The sequence below is a fragment of the Carassius gibelio genome, chromosome B6, assembly GCF_023724105.1.
Source record: "Carassius gibelio isolate Cgi1373 ecotype wild population from Czech Republic chromosome B6, carGib1.2-hapl.c, whole genome shotgun sequence".
Classification (NCBI taxonomy): Eukaryota; Metazoa; Chordata; class Actinopteri; order Cypriniformes; family Cyprinidae; genus Carassius; species Carassius gibelio.
This window is the reverse complement of record NC_068401.1, coordinates 22953753-22970544: the sequence shown is the minus strand read 5'-3', so window position 1 is coordinate 22970544 and position 16792 is coordinate 22953753. Positions and strand designations below refer to the sequence as shown.

The 16792-nt window shown below is 40.7% G+C and overlaps 2 protein-coding genes across 6 annotated transcripts in view; one reads left to right on the top strand and one right to left on the bottom strand.

The window, feature by feature from the left end:
- The window catches only part of LOC127959944 (plakophilin-4-like), a 42461-nt gene extending 26462 nt beyond the window's left edge, over positions 1-15999 (bottom strand). For 2 of the 5 annotated variants that reach the window (XM_052559440.1, XM_052559441.1), the window contains exons 1-3: positions 15555-15997; positions 3019-3149; positions 1326-1438 (exon numbers count right to left, since the gene is read on the bottom strand). In XM_052559440.1, coding sequence (XP_052415400.1) covers positions 1326-1438; positions 3019-3144 — 239 coding nt within the window. In that variant the 5' untranslated portion in view covers positions 3145-3149; positions 15555-15997. Of the gene's footprint in view, positions 1-1325; positions 1439-1531; positions 1749-3018; positions 3150-15554 lie in introns of those variants that run through there. The other 3 variants (XM_052559442.1, XM_052559443.1, XM_052559444.1) reach the window with 3 other exon arrangements.
- Positions 1-16792, top strand: part of LOC127959948 (WD repeat, SAM and U-box domain-containing protein 1) — a 173511-nt gene that overhangs the window by 118869 nt on the left and 37850 nt on the right. The window lies entirely within an intron of this gene.

The window sequence follows — 16792 nt, the reverse complement described above, 5'->3', positions numbered from 1 at the left end:
AAACATTTAATCATAAAATAAAAAATGGCATGATTTTTTGTCTTCTGTGGAACACAAAAGAAGATGTTTAGCAGAATGTTCAAGCTGCTCAAACACATACAACAAAAATGAACTGTAGGGTTATTACCGTTAACTAAAAATAAAAACTAAACTAAAACTAAGACCATAAACTAAAAATGAAATAAAAGAAAAGAAACTATCAAAAATTCATTGCTTTATTTTAGTTTAACTTGAAATACTAAAATAACTAAAACTAAAACTGAAATAAAAATGAAGAAGAACTATATAGTCACATTGGGAAAAAAAACATTAAAAATGCTAAAATTAAACAAACAACAATTTAAATTTAAAATAATAAAAAAAGAAATTAAAATAGATAAAAATTATAATAAAGCTCCAAAAAAAGGATAAAACATTTGCTAGGTATCCTCCTCCTTGCCCTTCAGTGTTGTGTAACCTTGGACATTCTGCTTTAAAAATCTGTGTTTCACTGAAGGTAATTCACGAGTTCACCCTTACATCTAATCTGAAGGCAAATAGTAGGCATATTTTGGCGTGCTGTCCTGGGGGAGGGGTCCGGGCCCGGAGCATAGCCCGAACCTAAATAACTCCCCCTATCCCTAATTTGGGATAAATAGATTAGAAGTGAGGAGTTGGGGTGGAGGAGGGTTGCCGAAAAACTGTCGTGGGACAGTAGGTAGGAAGACTGGATATATATACGCTTGCGTGCTATTTAAGATGATTAGCTAAACGAGGTGCACCTGTGCCAAATTGGATGATTATCTGATCGTGCTTCTCCCGAACTTTGTTAATAAAACCACATGTCAAATGATAATTTTCATTTCCTTCAGTACTGCCATTTCTAACTAAAACTGTTAAAAACCACATCAGCAACAGTGATCAAATATTTACAATCGCGCGCATGTTTTGAGTGGAAAATCATGCTGAGCAGGCCTCATGGTAATAACGTAACGAGAAAGCAGCACAGATGTTCATAAATATATTCTGCCATCATTTACTCTAAACTTGTATGACAAGACAAGCAAAAACCCATGATGTTTGACATTACTGACGTTAATCCTGGTTACAGGACTCAAGGCACCATATCTGAATGTATACAAATGCAGATTGAAGAGCAACAGCAAAAGAGATGGGATTTAAGTCTGTTATTCACACAAAGCTATTACACGGTGTACAAAATGTCATATTGACTACTTTCATAACACTTTTACTTTCAATATATGAAAGAAACATAATTTGGAAAGCAAGTCATGTAGTATGAGGAAAGCTAAATGTACAGCATGTTTAAATTAGCTGTTTTTTACCTGTCACTCGGAGCATCTGGAGACTCCGCCCCCAGCCTGCATCGCTCCAGTTGATTGGCCACAATCTGTCTCTCTTCTTCCAGTTCTCTGGTAAGCCGTTCAAACTGAAGCTCCTTCAGAAAGACAGGATGGACAAAAGTGTCACCACCGCTGCCTTCTACCATCAAAAACATATCCATCATGTGTAGGCAGTACACACATCATACCCGTTTCCAGTTACAACATTAATTTAACATCCATTGTCTTTAAATCCTGTCTCTTCTCAGCTTCCATCCTGTCTCGCTGCTCTTTGCTTCTGAATTTGTGGCCTCTTCCCCTCCTCTTGCCTCAGTCTCTCTGTGTGTGTGCAATGCATGTGTGTTTGTTTATGTGTGTGTGTGTGCGGAAGGCGAGAAGGCTGCACTGTTGGCCTGCCTCTCTGTGATAGAGACAGACTCGTTGATGCAGCTGCCCTTAAAGGGGACACACTCTCTCTCTCTCACACACACACACACACACACACACATATAAACAGCCCACATTGCTGTTGTACTGACTATAGTATTCTGAGGAGAAAAAATATCACTTTGTTGTGTCACTGCATATTTTCATGATTGCTTGCCATTGTTAGACTGCAACGAAATGACTCTGGAGCATTGTATCTGCTCTGAAATAGATATTATATTCTAAAAGTATTGCAGGTTTCAAGCTGGCAAGCATTACAAGAGGTTGCAATTAATGTAGCCAGTGAAAAGGAGAGATTATTGAGTGTTGTTCTCCAGGCGAGATAAGTCAGGCAATGGCTATCTGCCTTGTGCCATGCTGTGAGCTACCAGCTGTACCAGGACGCTTCTATTCAACCTATTGTTCAGAGTGACAATACTTGCCTATGTCCTGATTCTGTCCAAGAGGAGACTTGACCACACAAAAATCACAGCAATCACACCCTCACAATGCAATGAAATCTATGCAGCAGTTACTGGTGTGCTAGTGAAACATGTTAAGCCTGGTAATGGGACGATCAGTTAGATTTGAACATAGACTCACAGCATTAATGAATGCTATTAACAAGATTTGTAATGATTAAGCTAACCGTTTAATAATTCATTTTCATGACACACTGAACTGTGAAACAGATTAGAAGGCCGAAGAGTGAGAAAACACGTAAATAATCATTTTGTTCTTAACCAAACTTGCCTGGTAAAATAAAATGATGAACTATACACATATATAATTAAAAATAGGAAAAGAAAAGATAAATAAATGTATTTAAAATGAATTAAATTATCTAAATTTAAAACTACACTTTATCAGCTTGTTTCTAAACATAATAATATAAAATAAAATGTGTAATAAATTAAAATATACAATAAAAACACTTACAAAGATTTGTAATAAAATAAAATTGGTAACTAAAATCTAGCCTTCAAATTAAGTGTAAATTTACGTTGAATACGACTCTGGTTTTTAAACTGATATATTAAAATATATGATAAAAAACACAATTTGTTATAAAAATTTAAATAAAATAACAAAATATCCTCAAAGCCAACTTTCCCCACCCAGGAATTAATAATGCAAATATGACTATTGACTAATGAGCAAAAGGTTGACTTAATACATCTACAATCTGTGGCCACTCATGTTTGAGCTGCTCTTCAGATTGCAGCTCCCCTCCAGCCTGACACTGGCAGATGGAAACTGTGCGGCATACCTGCTCTTTAACAGAGGCCAGCAGGTTGGTGGTGGTGGCATCAGTCGCCATGTTGTTGTTGTTGGATCTTCCCTCACCACTCAGCACCTCCCTTTCCTCCACAGGGCTTTGCCTTGGAGTAGGCATTCCCCCTGCACACAGGAACACACAACAAAGATTATGTGACATTGAAGATTGAAGTAATGCCTGCTGAAAATTCTGCTTTTTCACATTACAGGAAAAACACTAGAACGATGCAGATACCCTTAAACTGGTAATTTATTGGTTGGCTAATTGGCCTGGCTGATATATAAGTGAAGGTGACTTCCTTAAAGTCAACATAAAACAGTAATCGGTAGCCATTTTACTTCTATAATGTGACAGAGCTTGATGTTATCCGTATGGAATTAATTGAATCTTGAAAAGTAGGCAAGCACTTTTAAGGAGGCTGGAATGTAGAAGCTGAAGGTCAAGTTCATCCTCACAAGCATCTTGACATATAACCATTTACAATTTGGTGGAATATTTGAAAGACAAACATTTTTCTTTGGAATAATGTGAACTGGTGAATCGTGCACAAGGACCAAAACGTGTATAACGCAAGCAAACAAGGATTTAACTTTTAATTTCATTTTGATGGTGTACCAGAAAACTGCATGGAAATCTTTGTCCTATTCACTTTTATTAGAATGGCACAGAAAGCCTGGAGTTCTTGGCAGCATTATGGCAGGGCAACAAGGGAAGTATTCCAATGTGTGTTCCAGCATCCCAGCATGCAACAGCATGACAAGACAACCTGTTCCCTTCCCTTCCCCTCCCCCAATTGACAGCAAAAAATAGTATGATCAGCAGATGCACTCCTTTTTTCCTCATCCTGGATGGCTTTAATGTCTTTAAGATAGAAACAATAGCATCTTCAGCTTTCATTTTTATGTAAAAGCACATCATGCAAAGAGTAGAAAGTCATTTTCAAGAGCAGAATTTTGATAGGATGTTCTGCAGTCCTATGATTAGATGGGATGAGATTAGATAATGAAAAAAGATTAAAGGAACAAAAGTATATATTAAAAAATTACCTTGTGGACTATTCAGTTTTAAGGGACAACTGCTTTCAGTTCACTCTACCCCGATCATGTGTGCTCATGGCGCAAGATGTTTAAAGGTCCCGTTCTTCGTGATCCCATGTTTTAAACTTTAGTTAGTGTGTAATGTTGTTGTTAGAGTATAAATAATATCTGTAAAATTCTAAAACTCAAAGTTCAATGCCAAGCAAGATATTTTATTTAACAGAATTCGCCTACAAAAAACGACCCGTTTGGACTACAGCCCTGCAGCAATGACGTCACTAAAACAATTTTTTGACTAACCTCAGCCCACAGGAAAAAACAAAATAGGGGGCATGGTCTTGTTGCGCTCGCATGGAGAAGAGGGAGAGCTGCATTTGTGTTTGTCGCCATGTCGTCGAAACGCTGTTATTTTCATTTTTCAGCTTCCCAGGGACGCTGTACTTAGAGATCAATGGTTACAATTTATGATCAACTTGGTTCCCGAAAATTATAATCCACATGTAAAACTATGTGCAGCACATTTTGCTGAGGACAGCGAGCTGAGGACAGCTTCCTCAATCTCAATCAGTTTAATGCCGTTTCGCACAAAGATTATTCCAGAAAGATGGAGCAGTTCCATCTTTGTCTGGAGAAGGCGTTGTTTATGGACCACAACCGGTAAGTGTATTTTATTATTTAAGTTGGTGCCTTTAACAGTTTCTGTAACTTATTACACAAAGGGCAATGCTGTTTAGCTTTGTGAACTAGATGATAGGGCTGTGCAAAAAAATCGAATGTGATTTTCATGCTTATCTCATCAGTAAAAACGCTCCTGTGATTATGAATACATTTCCAGCACGTGCGTTCAGATCAGTATTGCCAGTTTGTATTGCTCAGCTGGTGTCGAATCACAACACAGGAATCGCTGGCACAATCAGAACTTGTCACGTATTTCTGAAGGAGGGGCTTCATAGAACAAGTAAGTCATCAGCCCATTTTTATGACAGTGAAAACAGCGGTATACAGATAGGTGAATTGTGTGAAAAATACTGTGTTTTTTTACATGCGAAACATGAACACGTTATATTGCACACTGTAAACTCAATCAAAGCTTCAAAAAAGCACGAAAAACAGGACCTTTAAAAAACGAAACATGAACACGTTATATTGCACACTGTAAACTCAATCAAAGCTTCAAAAAAGCACGAAAAACAGGACCTTTAAAAAACAATCACTGGAGCATTGTATCTGCAAATGACATCACAATGAGATGACCAAAGGTCACATCATTCCTACCTTTTATTTGCTAAATAATGTTTAGTAGCCTAATGCTTTTTGTAAATTGCTAAAATATACATTTTATTTAGATTTATGAGAAAATATAGTGAGGGAAATATGACATACTTTTGTTCTCTCAAGATAATCCTCACAAAATAATATAACTTTTATGAATTTTGAAGCCTAAATAAAAGTGCCAGAACTTAAAATTAGGTTATATAATGAACTACACCAAGACGGTCACTCTGTCACGGTTGGTAAAAAGCGTTGTTTCCTATTTGTAACCCGTGCCTTGCTTTCTTGTGTTTCTGCGTTGGATGTCCGTGTCTTCCCCAGTACCCCGTCCACTCTACGCAACCACCATCAAGCAACACCAATTACCTTCGGCTCGCTTCCCCGCAGTTCCTGTGTAACCCTCTCCTGCTGCCAACTCACCTCCGCCTTCCGGATTCATCATTCCTCACCACCATCTTGGACTGTGCATTCCTCCCAGCGTTATTTGTGTCCCAATTTTGTATTGTCTCATTATTCTCATTAAATATTATTAACCTCACACTTGCTTCCTGCTCCTCCTTCACCCAGTCGTCACAGAACGCTCTCACCCACCATGGAAGCAGCGAGCACCACTTCATTGTCGGAATTCATTCACCACAGCGTCAACCGCATGGATCCGCAGCAGGAGAGCATCGTGAACACCGGACACGGAATCCAAGCTCTGGTGACACAGGTGTCCAAGCTCACCCAGCAGATTCACCAACTCACCTCTCCCACTGTGCTCACCGCACCACCTGCGCTGCCCATCCCCCGGGAGACTTCCCAGGAACACTTCCTGCCAGAGCCGTGACTTCCGGCGCCAGAGAGTTACTCCGGTGAGCCAAACTTTTGCAAGACTTTCCTTAACAAATGTTCCATGCATTTTTTCATTACAGCCCCGCACCTTCGCGACAGAGGAGTCCAAGGTTGCGTTTGCGATTACTCTTCTATCTGGCAGGGCCACCTTATGGGGGACGGCGGTGTGGGAGAATCAACATCCGTGTTGCGCCTCATTCCACTCCCTCTCCGATGAAATGAAATGGGTCTTCGATTGAGCCATGGCCGGCAGGGAGGCCGCTCACCAGCTCTCGGACCTGAAACAAGGAAGATCATCAGTGGCGGACTATTCAATTCAGTTCCGCACCCTGGCAGCCGCTTGCCAGTGGAACGAGGCGGCGCAGTGGGATCGATTCCAGCATGGGCTGGCCAACTGTGTTCAGAAGGAGATCTACCTCCTCGAGCTGCCCCCAACGCTCAATGGCCTAATCAACCTGGCCCTTCGGGTAGACACTCGTATTAACCGCCTGGGTAGACAAGTCAGTCCTACACGCCATTAAGTCTCTCCGGAAAGGGGCCACTCAAGTCGAGAGAACATGGTCGGTCCCGTTGACGATCACGAAGCCATGCAGGTGGGTAGAGCTCCAGTACTCCGTTCAGGTGGTCGGATGCAGCCGAAACTGCATTTACCAACCTCAAGAGCCGTTTTGTTTCGGCTCCCAACCTTGTAGTCCCTGATCCCACACGGTAGTTCGTGGAGGGGGGGGTAGGAGCAGTTCTTTCCCAACATGCTACCTCGGACAATGAGATGCATCCCTGCAAGTTTTTCTCCCATTGGTTATCTCCTGCTGAACGCAATTATGACCTTGGTAACAGAGAATTGTTGGCCGTCAAATTAGCTTTAGAGGAGTGGCGTCACTGGTTGGAAGGTTCAGGGGTACCTTTCATAGTTTGGACCGATCATAAGAATTTAAAGTATATTAGAACTGCCAAAAGACTCAATTCCAGGCAGGCTCGGTGGGCACTTTTTTTCTGTCGTTTTGATTTTACTCTGTCGTACCGCCCAGGTTCCAAAATTGTCAAACCCGATTCTTTGTTACGTATTTTTGATCCCTCCGCCCGATGACTCCCGAGTGTATTTTACCTGAGAAAATAGTCATCTTAGCACTCATATGGGAGGTCGAATCGAAGGACAAGACAGCCTCAGAAGGGGTAATGCCTCCGCCTGGTTGCCCACCGAATCGTTTATTTGTGCCGGAAGAGTTACAGTCCAAAGTTATTCAGTGGGGTCACTGCTCTAACGTTGCTTGTCATCCAGGGATAAGCCGAACCAAGGGGTTAGTTAAACAATGATTCTTGTGGCCACTTATGGCTCGTGACATCCACGATTTTGTTTTAACTTGCTCAGTTTGTGCCAGTGGTAAGTCGTCTAACCCAACGGTGCCCAACCTTTTTAACGTCAAGGACCGGTTTAATGTCAGACAATATTTTCACGGACAAGGCTTTAAAGTGTGACGGATAAATACAACAAAATAAAATGATACGACTGGCATAAAAACTGTGGTATATTGTAAATATAGTAATAAACATGAATACACTGTGTATCCTTATGCAACTTTATTAGCAGCGTCCTCATAACATCACGCCAACAACATAACATGAATAACATCTTCTCTGCACCTAACGCTCACTGACTCTGTGATGTTTAAACATGCCTTATGTGACGAGTGGGGCGGGGCCGAGAGACGTGGGAACGAGGAGGGAGGCCAGGTGTGGTGATTGGAGATGAGCTGCACCTGCGCCCCACCACCGGTCTCGAGTCCCACGTAGGAGATGGAAGGATATAAAACTGGAGCGACGACCGTGAAGGACAAGAGAGGACCAGGCCTGGGCCATATTTTATGTTTTGGTTTTTATTTTGTGCGCACCAGTCGTCCGTGAGGGGCTGGTGCTCTGTTTTGTGTTTATTTTTGTCATTAAAGTTTCATTTTGATTGTGCGCCGGTTCCCGCCTCCTTCTTCCCGATGAGTATTGAGTTTTAATATTATTACACCTTAAAAATGTAAGATACCGCAAAAATCCACCGCGCCCGGCTCTACTGGTCCAATCAGCGCAGGGTTGTGCCAGTGTTGTTTTGTGTCGAAAATGTAAAAAATATATATAATGAGCGAGTACATCATGAATCTATTTTCCCAAACCGTGTTTTTGTCTTTTCCTGAATCACTACGGTACCCTTATAATAAGTGTTTATATTAGGACTATTTTAGCCTGGTTGGGGTCGGCAATGCTGCAGAGTAGCACAGTACCTGTGTGACTCGCCATAGATGTAAACAGCGAGAAGTAGCTCCGGTTACAATGTTCTTCCACCAGACGCGAGCGCCAAAAGTTACCGACTGCAGCTTTAATGTAAGTTATTTATTCTTTCTTGTGCGGCCCGGTACCAAATGACGCATGGACTGGTACCGGTCCGCGGCCCGGGGGTTGGGGACCACTGGTCTAACCGGCCTCCTGATGGGCTTCTTCAACTGCTGACTGTCCCTTCGAGACCCTGGTCACATATTGCACTAGATTTTGTTACCGCCATCCTGCCCTCTAATGGCATGACGGTCGTTTTGACCGTAGTGGACAGGTTCTTGCAGGCGGCACATTTCATTCCCTTGCCCAAATTACCGACAGCCAAGGAGACAGCGGTCACTGTCCTAGATCATGTCTTTCAGTTACATGGCCACGTAGACGTGGTTTCTGACAGGGGATCCCAATTTATATCCAAATTTTGGAAAGAAATTTGCCAAGGAGCGATGGCTAGCCTGTCTTCGGGTTATCATCCCCAGAGTAACGGGCAGTCTGAGTGAGCCAACCAAGATTTAGATTGAACGTTGCGATGTTTGGTCTCCAAGAATCCTTCTTCCTGGAGCCAACAACTCTCTATGGTGGAGTACGCTCACAATTCATTACCAATGTCAGCCACGGCCTCTCTCCGTTTCAGTGCAGCTTAGGTTACCAGCCACCAGCCTTTGCTAGTCTGGAATCTGAAGTCGTAGTCCCCTCCACTCACACATTTGTCCAGAGGTGCCACCGCATCTGGACCAGAGCCCGCAAGACTCTGCTCCGGGTGAGGGAGCGCACTAAGGCCAATTGCCACCGGTTAAAGCCTCCCGTTTACGTCGTGGGTCAAAAAGTGTGGCTTTCTACGAAAAATATTCCTCTCCGTTCCATTTCTAACAAATTAGCTCCCAAATTCATTGGCCCATTTACTATCACCAAGATCATTAGTCCGGTGACAGTCCGCCTCAAACTACCTGCAGCGTACAGGAGGATACATCCCGCCTTCCATGTGTCCAAAATTAAACCCGTGTTTTATTTACGTATTAATCTGCCTACCCCAGTTCCCCAGCCGCTGCGTCTCGTAGATGAGGAACCGACCTATTCGGTTAATCGTATTCTGGACTCGAGACTGAGGGGACGAGGATTCCAGTACCTGGAGGACTGGGAATGTTACAGTCCGGAGGAGAGGAGTTGGGTACCTGCTAGGGACATACTGGATCACTCCCTTATTGATGATTACAATCAGCAGGTAGGCCCTTCTTGGAACTTCAGGGGGGGTTCTTAGAGGGGGGGGGTACTGTCACGGTTGGTAAAACGTGATCTCTGGGTTTTGCACTTCGTGGGTGAAGTGTGTGTGTTACGCATCACCACTGATTAGTTAGTGGGCGTCTCCGTTAATAGTCATCAACAACAGCTGTCACTCAATACTCATCCCTATATAATGGCTTGTCTAGCGTCTTGTGTTCATGAGAGCGTTGTTTCCTGTTTGTAACCCGTGCCTTGCTTTCTTGTGTGTTTCTGCGTTGGATGTCTGTGTCTTCCCCGGAACCCTGTCCACTCTACGCAACCACCATCAAGCAACACCACTTACCTTCGACTCGCTTCCCCGCAGTTCCTGTGTCACCCTCTCCTGCTGCCAACTCACCTCTGCCTTTCATCATTCCTCACCACCATCATTCCTCATCGGATTCATCATTCCTCACCACCATCTTGGACTGTGCATTCCTCCCAGCGTTATTTGTGTCCCAGTTTTGTATTGTCTCATTATTCTCATTAAATATTATTAACCTCGCACTTGCTTTCTGCTCCTCCTTCACCCAGTCATCACGCGCTCGCGTTCAATGTCGCCACCACTAGGCTTCCAACAACTTTTTGTTCAGTGAAAAGGATTTACTCTGTGGATGAATTTTAATCCACGCTACATGAACCTTTTCATATAAACTGGAATAAATACAAAACTAAAGCCTTAATTCAGCCTAAAACTAAAATGAGATATTAGAAAGAAATCGTATAGCGAATAAATGAAATAATCGTAACTAAAGGACATATGAAAGCACGTATTTCTGTATATTTCGAAAAAAGGTGCATTTAAAGTCAATAAATCCTTGATTAATATGTATATTTTAATTAAAAACATGTCTCCACATACTATTGATGACTTTATATGTTTCTGACAGCGTCTGTAGTACCATTTAGCAACTTGTTAGCAACTGTCATTTTTAAGAAACAAAAAATCACAAGTGGGGTATAGCTGGTTTTATGTTAAAGAATAAAACACGAACTTATGTTGAGGCAGACACACTCTTGAAGTTTAAATCTAGATTAAAGACCCATCTCTTTAACCTGGCTTACAGATAACACACTAATATGCTTCTAATATCCAAATCCGTTAAAGGATTTTTAGGCTGCATTAATTAGGTAAACCGGAACCGCCAACACTTCCCATAACACCTGATGTACTTGCTACATCATTAGAAGAATGGCATCTACGCTAATATTAGTCTGTTTCTCTCTTATCCCGAGGTCACCGTAGCCACCAGATCCAGTTTGTATCCAAGTCAGAGGGTCACTGCAGTCACCCGGATCCAGTACGCATCCAGACCATTTGGTGAATCAGGACCTAGAAAGGAACTCTACAGCCCTGAAAGACAGCGGAGACCAGGACAACTAGAGTCCCAGATACAGATCCCCTATAAAGACCTTGTCTCAGACGACCACCGGGACAAGACCACAGGAAACAGATGATTCTTCTGCACATTTAGACTTTTCTGCAGCCTGAAATTGAACTGCTGGTTTCATCTGGTCAGAGGAGAACTGGCCCCTTGACTGAGCCTGGTTTCTCCCAAGGTTTTTTCTCCATTCTGTCACCAATGTAGTTTTGCTTCCTTGCCGCGGTCACCTCTGGCTTGCTTACTTGGGGTCACTTCATTTACAGCGATATCGTTGACTTGATTGTAAATTATTGCACAGATACTATTTAAAGTGAACTGCGATGATGACATCACTAAATTCAATGAATAACTGCCTTTAATTGTCATTTTGCATTATTGACACACTGTTTTCCTAATTAATGTTGTTCAGTTGCTTTGACGCAATCCTTTTTGATTAAAGCGCTATATAAATAAAGGTGACTTGACTTGGCTTGATGTGTTATCTTGTCGTTTAGAAGACAAAGCTTCCCCGCCACTGACAAGTTTCTACGGATTTTTATGTTTTCACTGTTATACACTCGGGGGCGCTATTACACATCTTCTGAATGAGTACAAAACCTAACAAACAAAAACACACATGAATAGGGCGATAAAACTAGCGATCTCTTATTTTAAAAGAAACTTTTTATAAATAATGCAATCATCAGCACTAGACAGCATATAAATGAAAACTGCATAATGTTATGGAGCAAAATGATGATCCAGGAAGTGGTATATGGCTGTGCAAGCTTTGGAGGTGTTGATGGAAGTGATTTACTCGATTTATGGTTTGATAATCGTAATGAATATTATCCAGATGTAGTTTTTAACAAAAATTTGATTTTCTCACCTTTTTGCTCAAAATTATACATTTTATACATTTTATGAAACCTACCTATATTCAAGTGTTGATTAAAAAAGAATCCTTTGAGCTAGAATGAAACAGATTTTTGTTTTGTTTTGTTTTTTTGTTTAAAAGTAGAGGCTTTGATCTTTATATTGGTGTAATGCATATTCAAATATTCATACAGCAAAATATATATTTGTAGGCCATCAAATTTTTGTGAAAATCATCAAAATTGCTGGTGGTGACTGGCAACTTAAAAAAAAAATCCTGGTCGGGAAAGTATATATTGTAGGCCATCAAAATTTAGTGAAAATCATCCAAATCGCTGGCGGTGACTGGCAACTTAAAAAAAAAAATCCTGGTTGGGAAAGTGCTGATGGAAATGGAATTAAAAGCAAAACAAAAGAGGGTTTACTGTAAACAGCTAAAGCACAAATAATTAAAGTACAAAATATTTCAATTAAGAAAAAATATATAATAACACTCACAAATCAACTAAACATCGATCCCTAACTAAAATGCACATACATGTGTGTATGAACACATATTCAAACATTTTAGAAGAGGCAACATCTTGAGGATGACAAGGCAGTAAATACAAACACTTGCACAAATATTCATGACCAAATAAGATGAGATAACCACCTGAGATTTGCATTGAACAAATATGACTACACCAGGATACACTATAGGTGCTGCACACTAGACCAATGCTGAACCTAACAACTTGTTCAAAATGAATGAATTAATCCTACAGGCAGAGCTTTTTGGTCATGTCTGACTCAATGGTGGTCATGGTCTGCAAAGGCATCCTCCCTCTATGTTCTAAACAACAATGGCATCTATTCACGCGTGATTTTGTTACCACATATTTGTCCTTATGCAACAGAACATTGAGCTCCAGGATGTTTGCCTGAGGTTATGGATTACAAGCAATAATGTTGTAAATAATGTTCAGATTCTTGCACAGACTGATCATTTCACTTCATGCATTGTCAGTGGCCACAAATATTAATTTTGTGCTTCAAATATAGTTTTTTTTACTCTTAAAGTGATGGTACCTGCAGACTTTTTTTATCTGGCTCAGTGGTAGTGGTCAACCGATATATCGGTTATATATGTGACATTTTTTAAATAATAATATTTTTTATATTATTAGTAATAGAAAGGCAAATATTATAATACTTTCTTGTATGCCGTCAGCATTCAGTAAATATGTGTTCATATAATTTAAACAAATCTTTGAATGACTAATGAACATTTAATTTCACAAACCTTGCAAACTTAGTCGAATCCAGCTGTGAGATCTTGTGAAGTGTGCATGTGATCTGCATGATCGCATGTTCTCTGTGTGACGGTAGGTCTGTGTGAATTGAATGCTTTAAATTTTAAGTGTGATTTTAAATTATGCTGCACTTTATGCATCTACTCAGTGTCATATTCATGTCATTTTCTCTGTGTGCTGTATGTAAAATGAGTGTTACCCTGGCTTTATTTGAAAAAAATGATTCCCAATGCACACAACCTTCTGAGAATACTAAGTGCATTGTTGATTACAGGGTTTACTTCCTTTTTAATTATATTTTCATTAAATATTTATTTATTTGTGAAAATACTTTGTCATCTAAAGTATAAGTATGTTTATTGTACACATTTATTTTTTAATCCTTTGCCAAATTATTTCAAATTTCTTAAATATTAATACTAATTTAAAAAATGACAAATTATATCGGTAATTAACTGAAATACAAAAAAAAAAAAAAACATATAATTATATCGGCTTTATATTGGCTATCGGCCCTCTGCTTTCCAAGGTATCGGTATCGGCATCGGCTGTCAAAAAAACAATATTGGTCGACCACTACTCAGTGGTAGAACATTGTATTAGCAGTGCAAAAGGTTGTGGGTTCAATTCCCAGGGAATGCACATACTGGTAAAAAAAATGTATAGCCTGAATATAGCACTGTAATTCGCTTTGGAAAAAAGTGTCTGCTAAATGTGTAAATGTAATCAGTTATTTGCTTTATCACATATGCTTTGTTTGACATAACATATCAGCATAAAGTACACTAAATTGTTAGAAATATGTTTGCGTGACGTACTCGAGTGATGATGTAAAAGAACCAAAGAAGCTTTTTTAATGGGTTTGAAGAAACAAACCAATCCGAAGGAACCGGTTCACGTAAAAGAATCAATCTTGCAAAACACACACATCCATACATAATCCAATGACTTAAAGCTTATAAACTTCATAAATGGCAGTAGCCCACTGTGCTGGCATTTACAAGAATAAAATCTGAAATCCACTTCAGAAGTCCTTAAAATCCCCACCCACCTCCACACTGGATTTACCAGGAGTCTGCTGTCAGTCAGAGCACCGGGTTTATACTCAGATGAGACGAGAGGAGGGGAACAAGCAAACCATCCTATTAACCCTGATGACCAAGAAACAGTAATAAACTGTAACTTATTGGAGTCATCTGACATTGTGTACTACCACCACTTATGTCTGTCAGTGAGATCATTCTGTCATTTCTAATGAATAGCGAAACTCGGCCTTGGTTATTTCAAATGCACACACACACACAACAGTCACTGGGATTCTTTTTCAGACCATGTAACATGACAATGCAGTGTAAAGACAGCTCGGGTCTCTTAGGAACATGTCTTACCGCATCATGATGCATTGTCCCTGCAATATTTACACTGTAATTGTGGACTGCTCAAAGCAAATCACCGCACAGCAGCAATTACATGGTGCACAGCAGCAAACCTGCATTCAATCTAAACTCTGGTCAATATGATGAGGCAGCTAAAACTGCAACCACACTGCCATTACAGCCCAAACTGATTCAGACTTGTTCTAATAATTCTTGATTTATTAGAGCAGGAGTTGAGAGCAAGGACTTAGAGGGATGTTCAATCATGCATAAAGAAAAGTGTCTAAAAGATAGTGCAACCTGAGTCCCAGTGACAGCAATCATCAGTCGTAATGGAGCCCAGCCTACTTCACCGGCTGTGGAATACTGGACTGTAGGATGCCATTACACATGTCATCAAGGATTCTAATTAATGTGACTAAATAATGCAACATGCAATGCATTGCCCAGGTTAGTAGATGATGAACAGATGAATGAAATGCGCCATGCAGGGACTGATGATGGACCTGAGATGATGATGGAAGGTGTAGGTATGTCGATTAGAGGTGGAAGCGACACTACACCTGCTCAAGTTATTCAGCTGTATGCATTAAACAATTGCATCAATTATGTAAGCATAACTATAGTACAAATGCATATGTTCTGCACAGTTAAACACTGCAATAAAGAAAGGCAGATGGAATGAGCTTTAAAGCAGGCATCGACAGAAATGCAAACCGCTTCTCCGCTTGTGCATTGACCACCGCGTCTATTACAGCACAGTTCTGAAAATGACTGAAGGAGAGATGCAAGAAATGTGCCGATAAATGACAAGCAGCGATGAATTCCCGCCGCCAGCGCGCTCCAGATGTTAGCAACGCTTCATTGGAGCTGCGCGAAATCACCAGTAACGGTACTTACCGCAAAACCGCCGAAATGCAAATTATTCGCGGAGACCGATAAATCCATCTGTAACAGAATCACCGGATGACATTCTTTCCAAAGGTGTTTTCACGCGATGAACGGGCGGCTCCGGCTGGGTCTCGCGCGCTTCCATGGGCAAGAGGGTCAGAGCGCGTGACGTAGACGCTCCACATAGAGAGACGCTGTTTCAGGGCATTTAAATGTGTTGCCATGTAGTCGAACAGGAGTTGATCAAAAAATATGGAATTCCCATCGAAGTACGTAAAAACAAATACGGTTACGGAGCGTAAACAAGCCCTAAATGGTCACACGAGTAACCATCTGATTATAGTGCGCATAAACTCCCACAAATTGGTTACTTTAAATTGCTTGATTTAAGTTTTTAGTCTTCTATTGGTTGGATTTATAAGTATTCGGGTTTAACAAAGTCCACATAACTTTGGGGAAGACTAGCCGGCGCATCATAAATATTTTGTATGATAATAAAAACGATTTTCTTGAGGCTTTTTTTCCGAAATGAACATTAGGCAACATTGCCATCGTGTGGATAAAAGGGCATCTCCCATTGGGAGCGATCTAAGGGCTTCTGTCAGATGATATAACGTCTTTCACTGCCCGATAAAATTATATTAGCCTGTATTATATAAAGATTTATCTGTAAATAAATCAAAACAATAATAATACAAACAAACTAGGCTTCCTAATTAGTTTAGCTATTTAATAAACACAAATGGCAGTCTCTAGAGGAAAAAGAGAGAGACATTTCCAAAACATGACGTAATAACAGTAAAATAGGTGCAGGGTAAGCATAATACGGGTTCTGCCAGATGGAGCACCAAAGCTTTTTGAGCTCAGTTCAGGACTCCTTCTGTTTTACCCATCAGGTGTTTGGACATCATCTTTTAGCTTAAAGGAGAGCCTCTTCTCATGTTCTGCCAACTAGTCACACACACTGAGTCTTGGACCTGTTAGAATCCAGTCAAAGTCCAGTATTCAGGGCTGTTATGAAAACCTGTGGGACTATTAGTGTTTTTCAGGCGTCTGGTTGGTCACACTGTCCATACCTTGCATTTCAAGTCCATCTTAATCTATCCAAAAGGCCAGTGGATCCCAGTGTTAAGCATACAAAATAAGCACACTGTGCCACAGTATGCCACCTAAAGAGTTCATCAAAATAGTGAAAATATATTTTCGGCTGTATTGCAGTACAAACTTTTCAGCTTCTGAGAATGTCT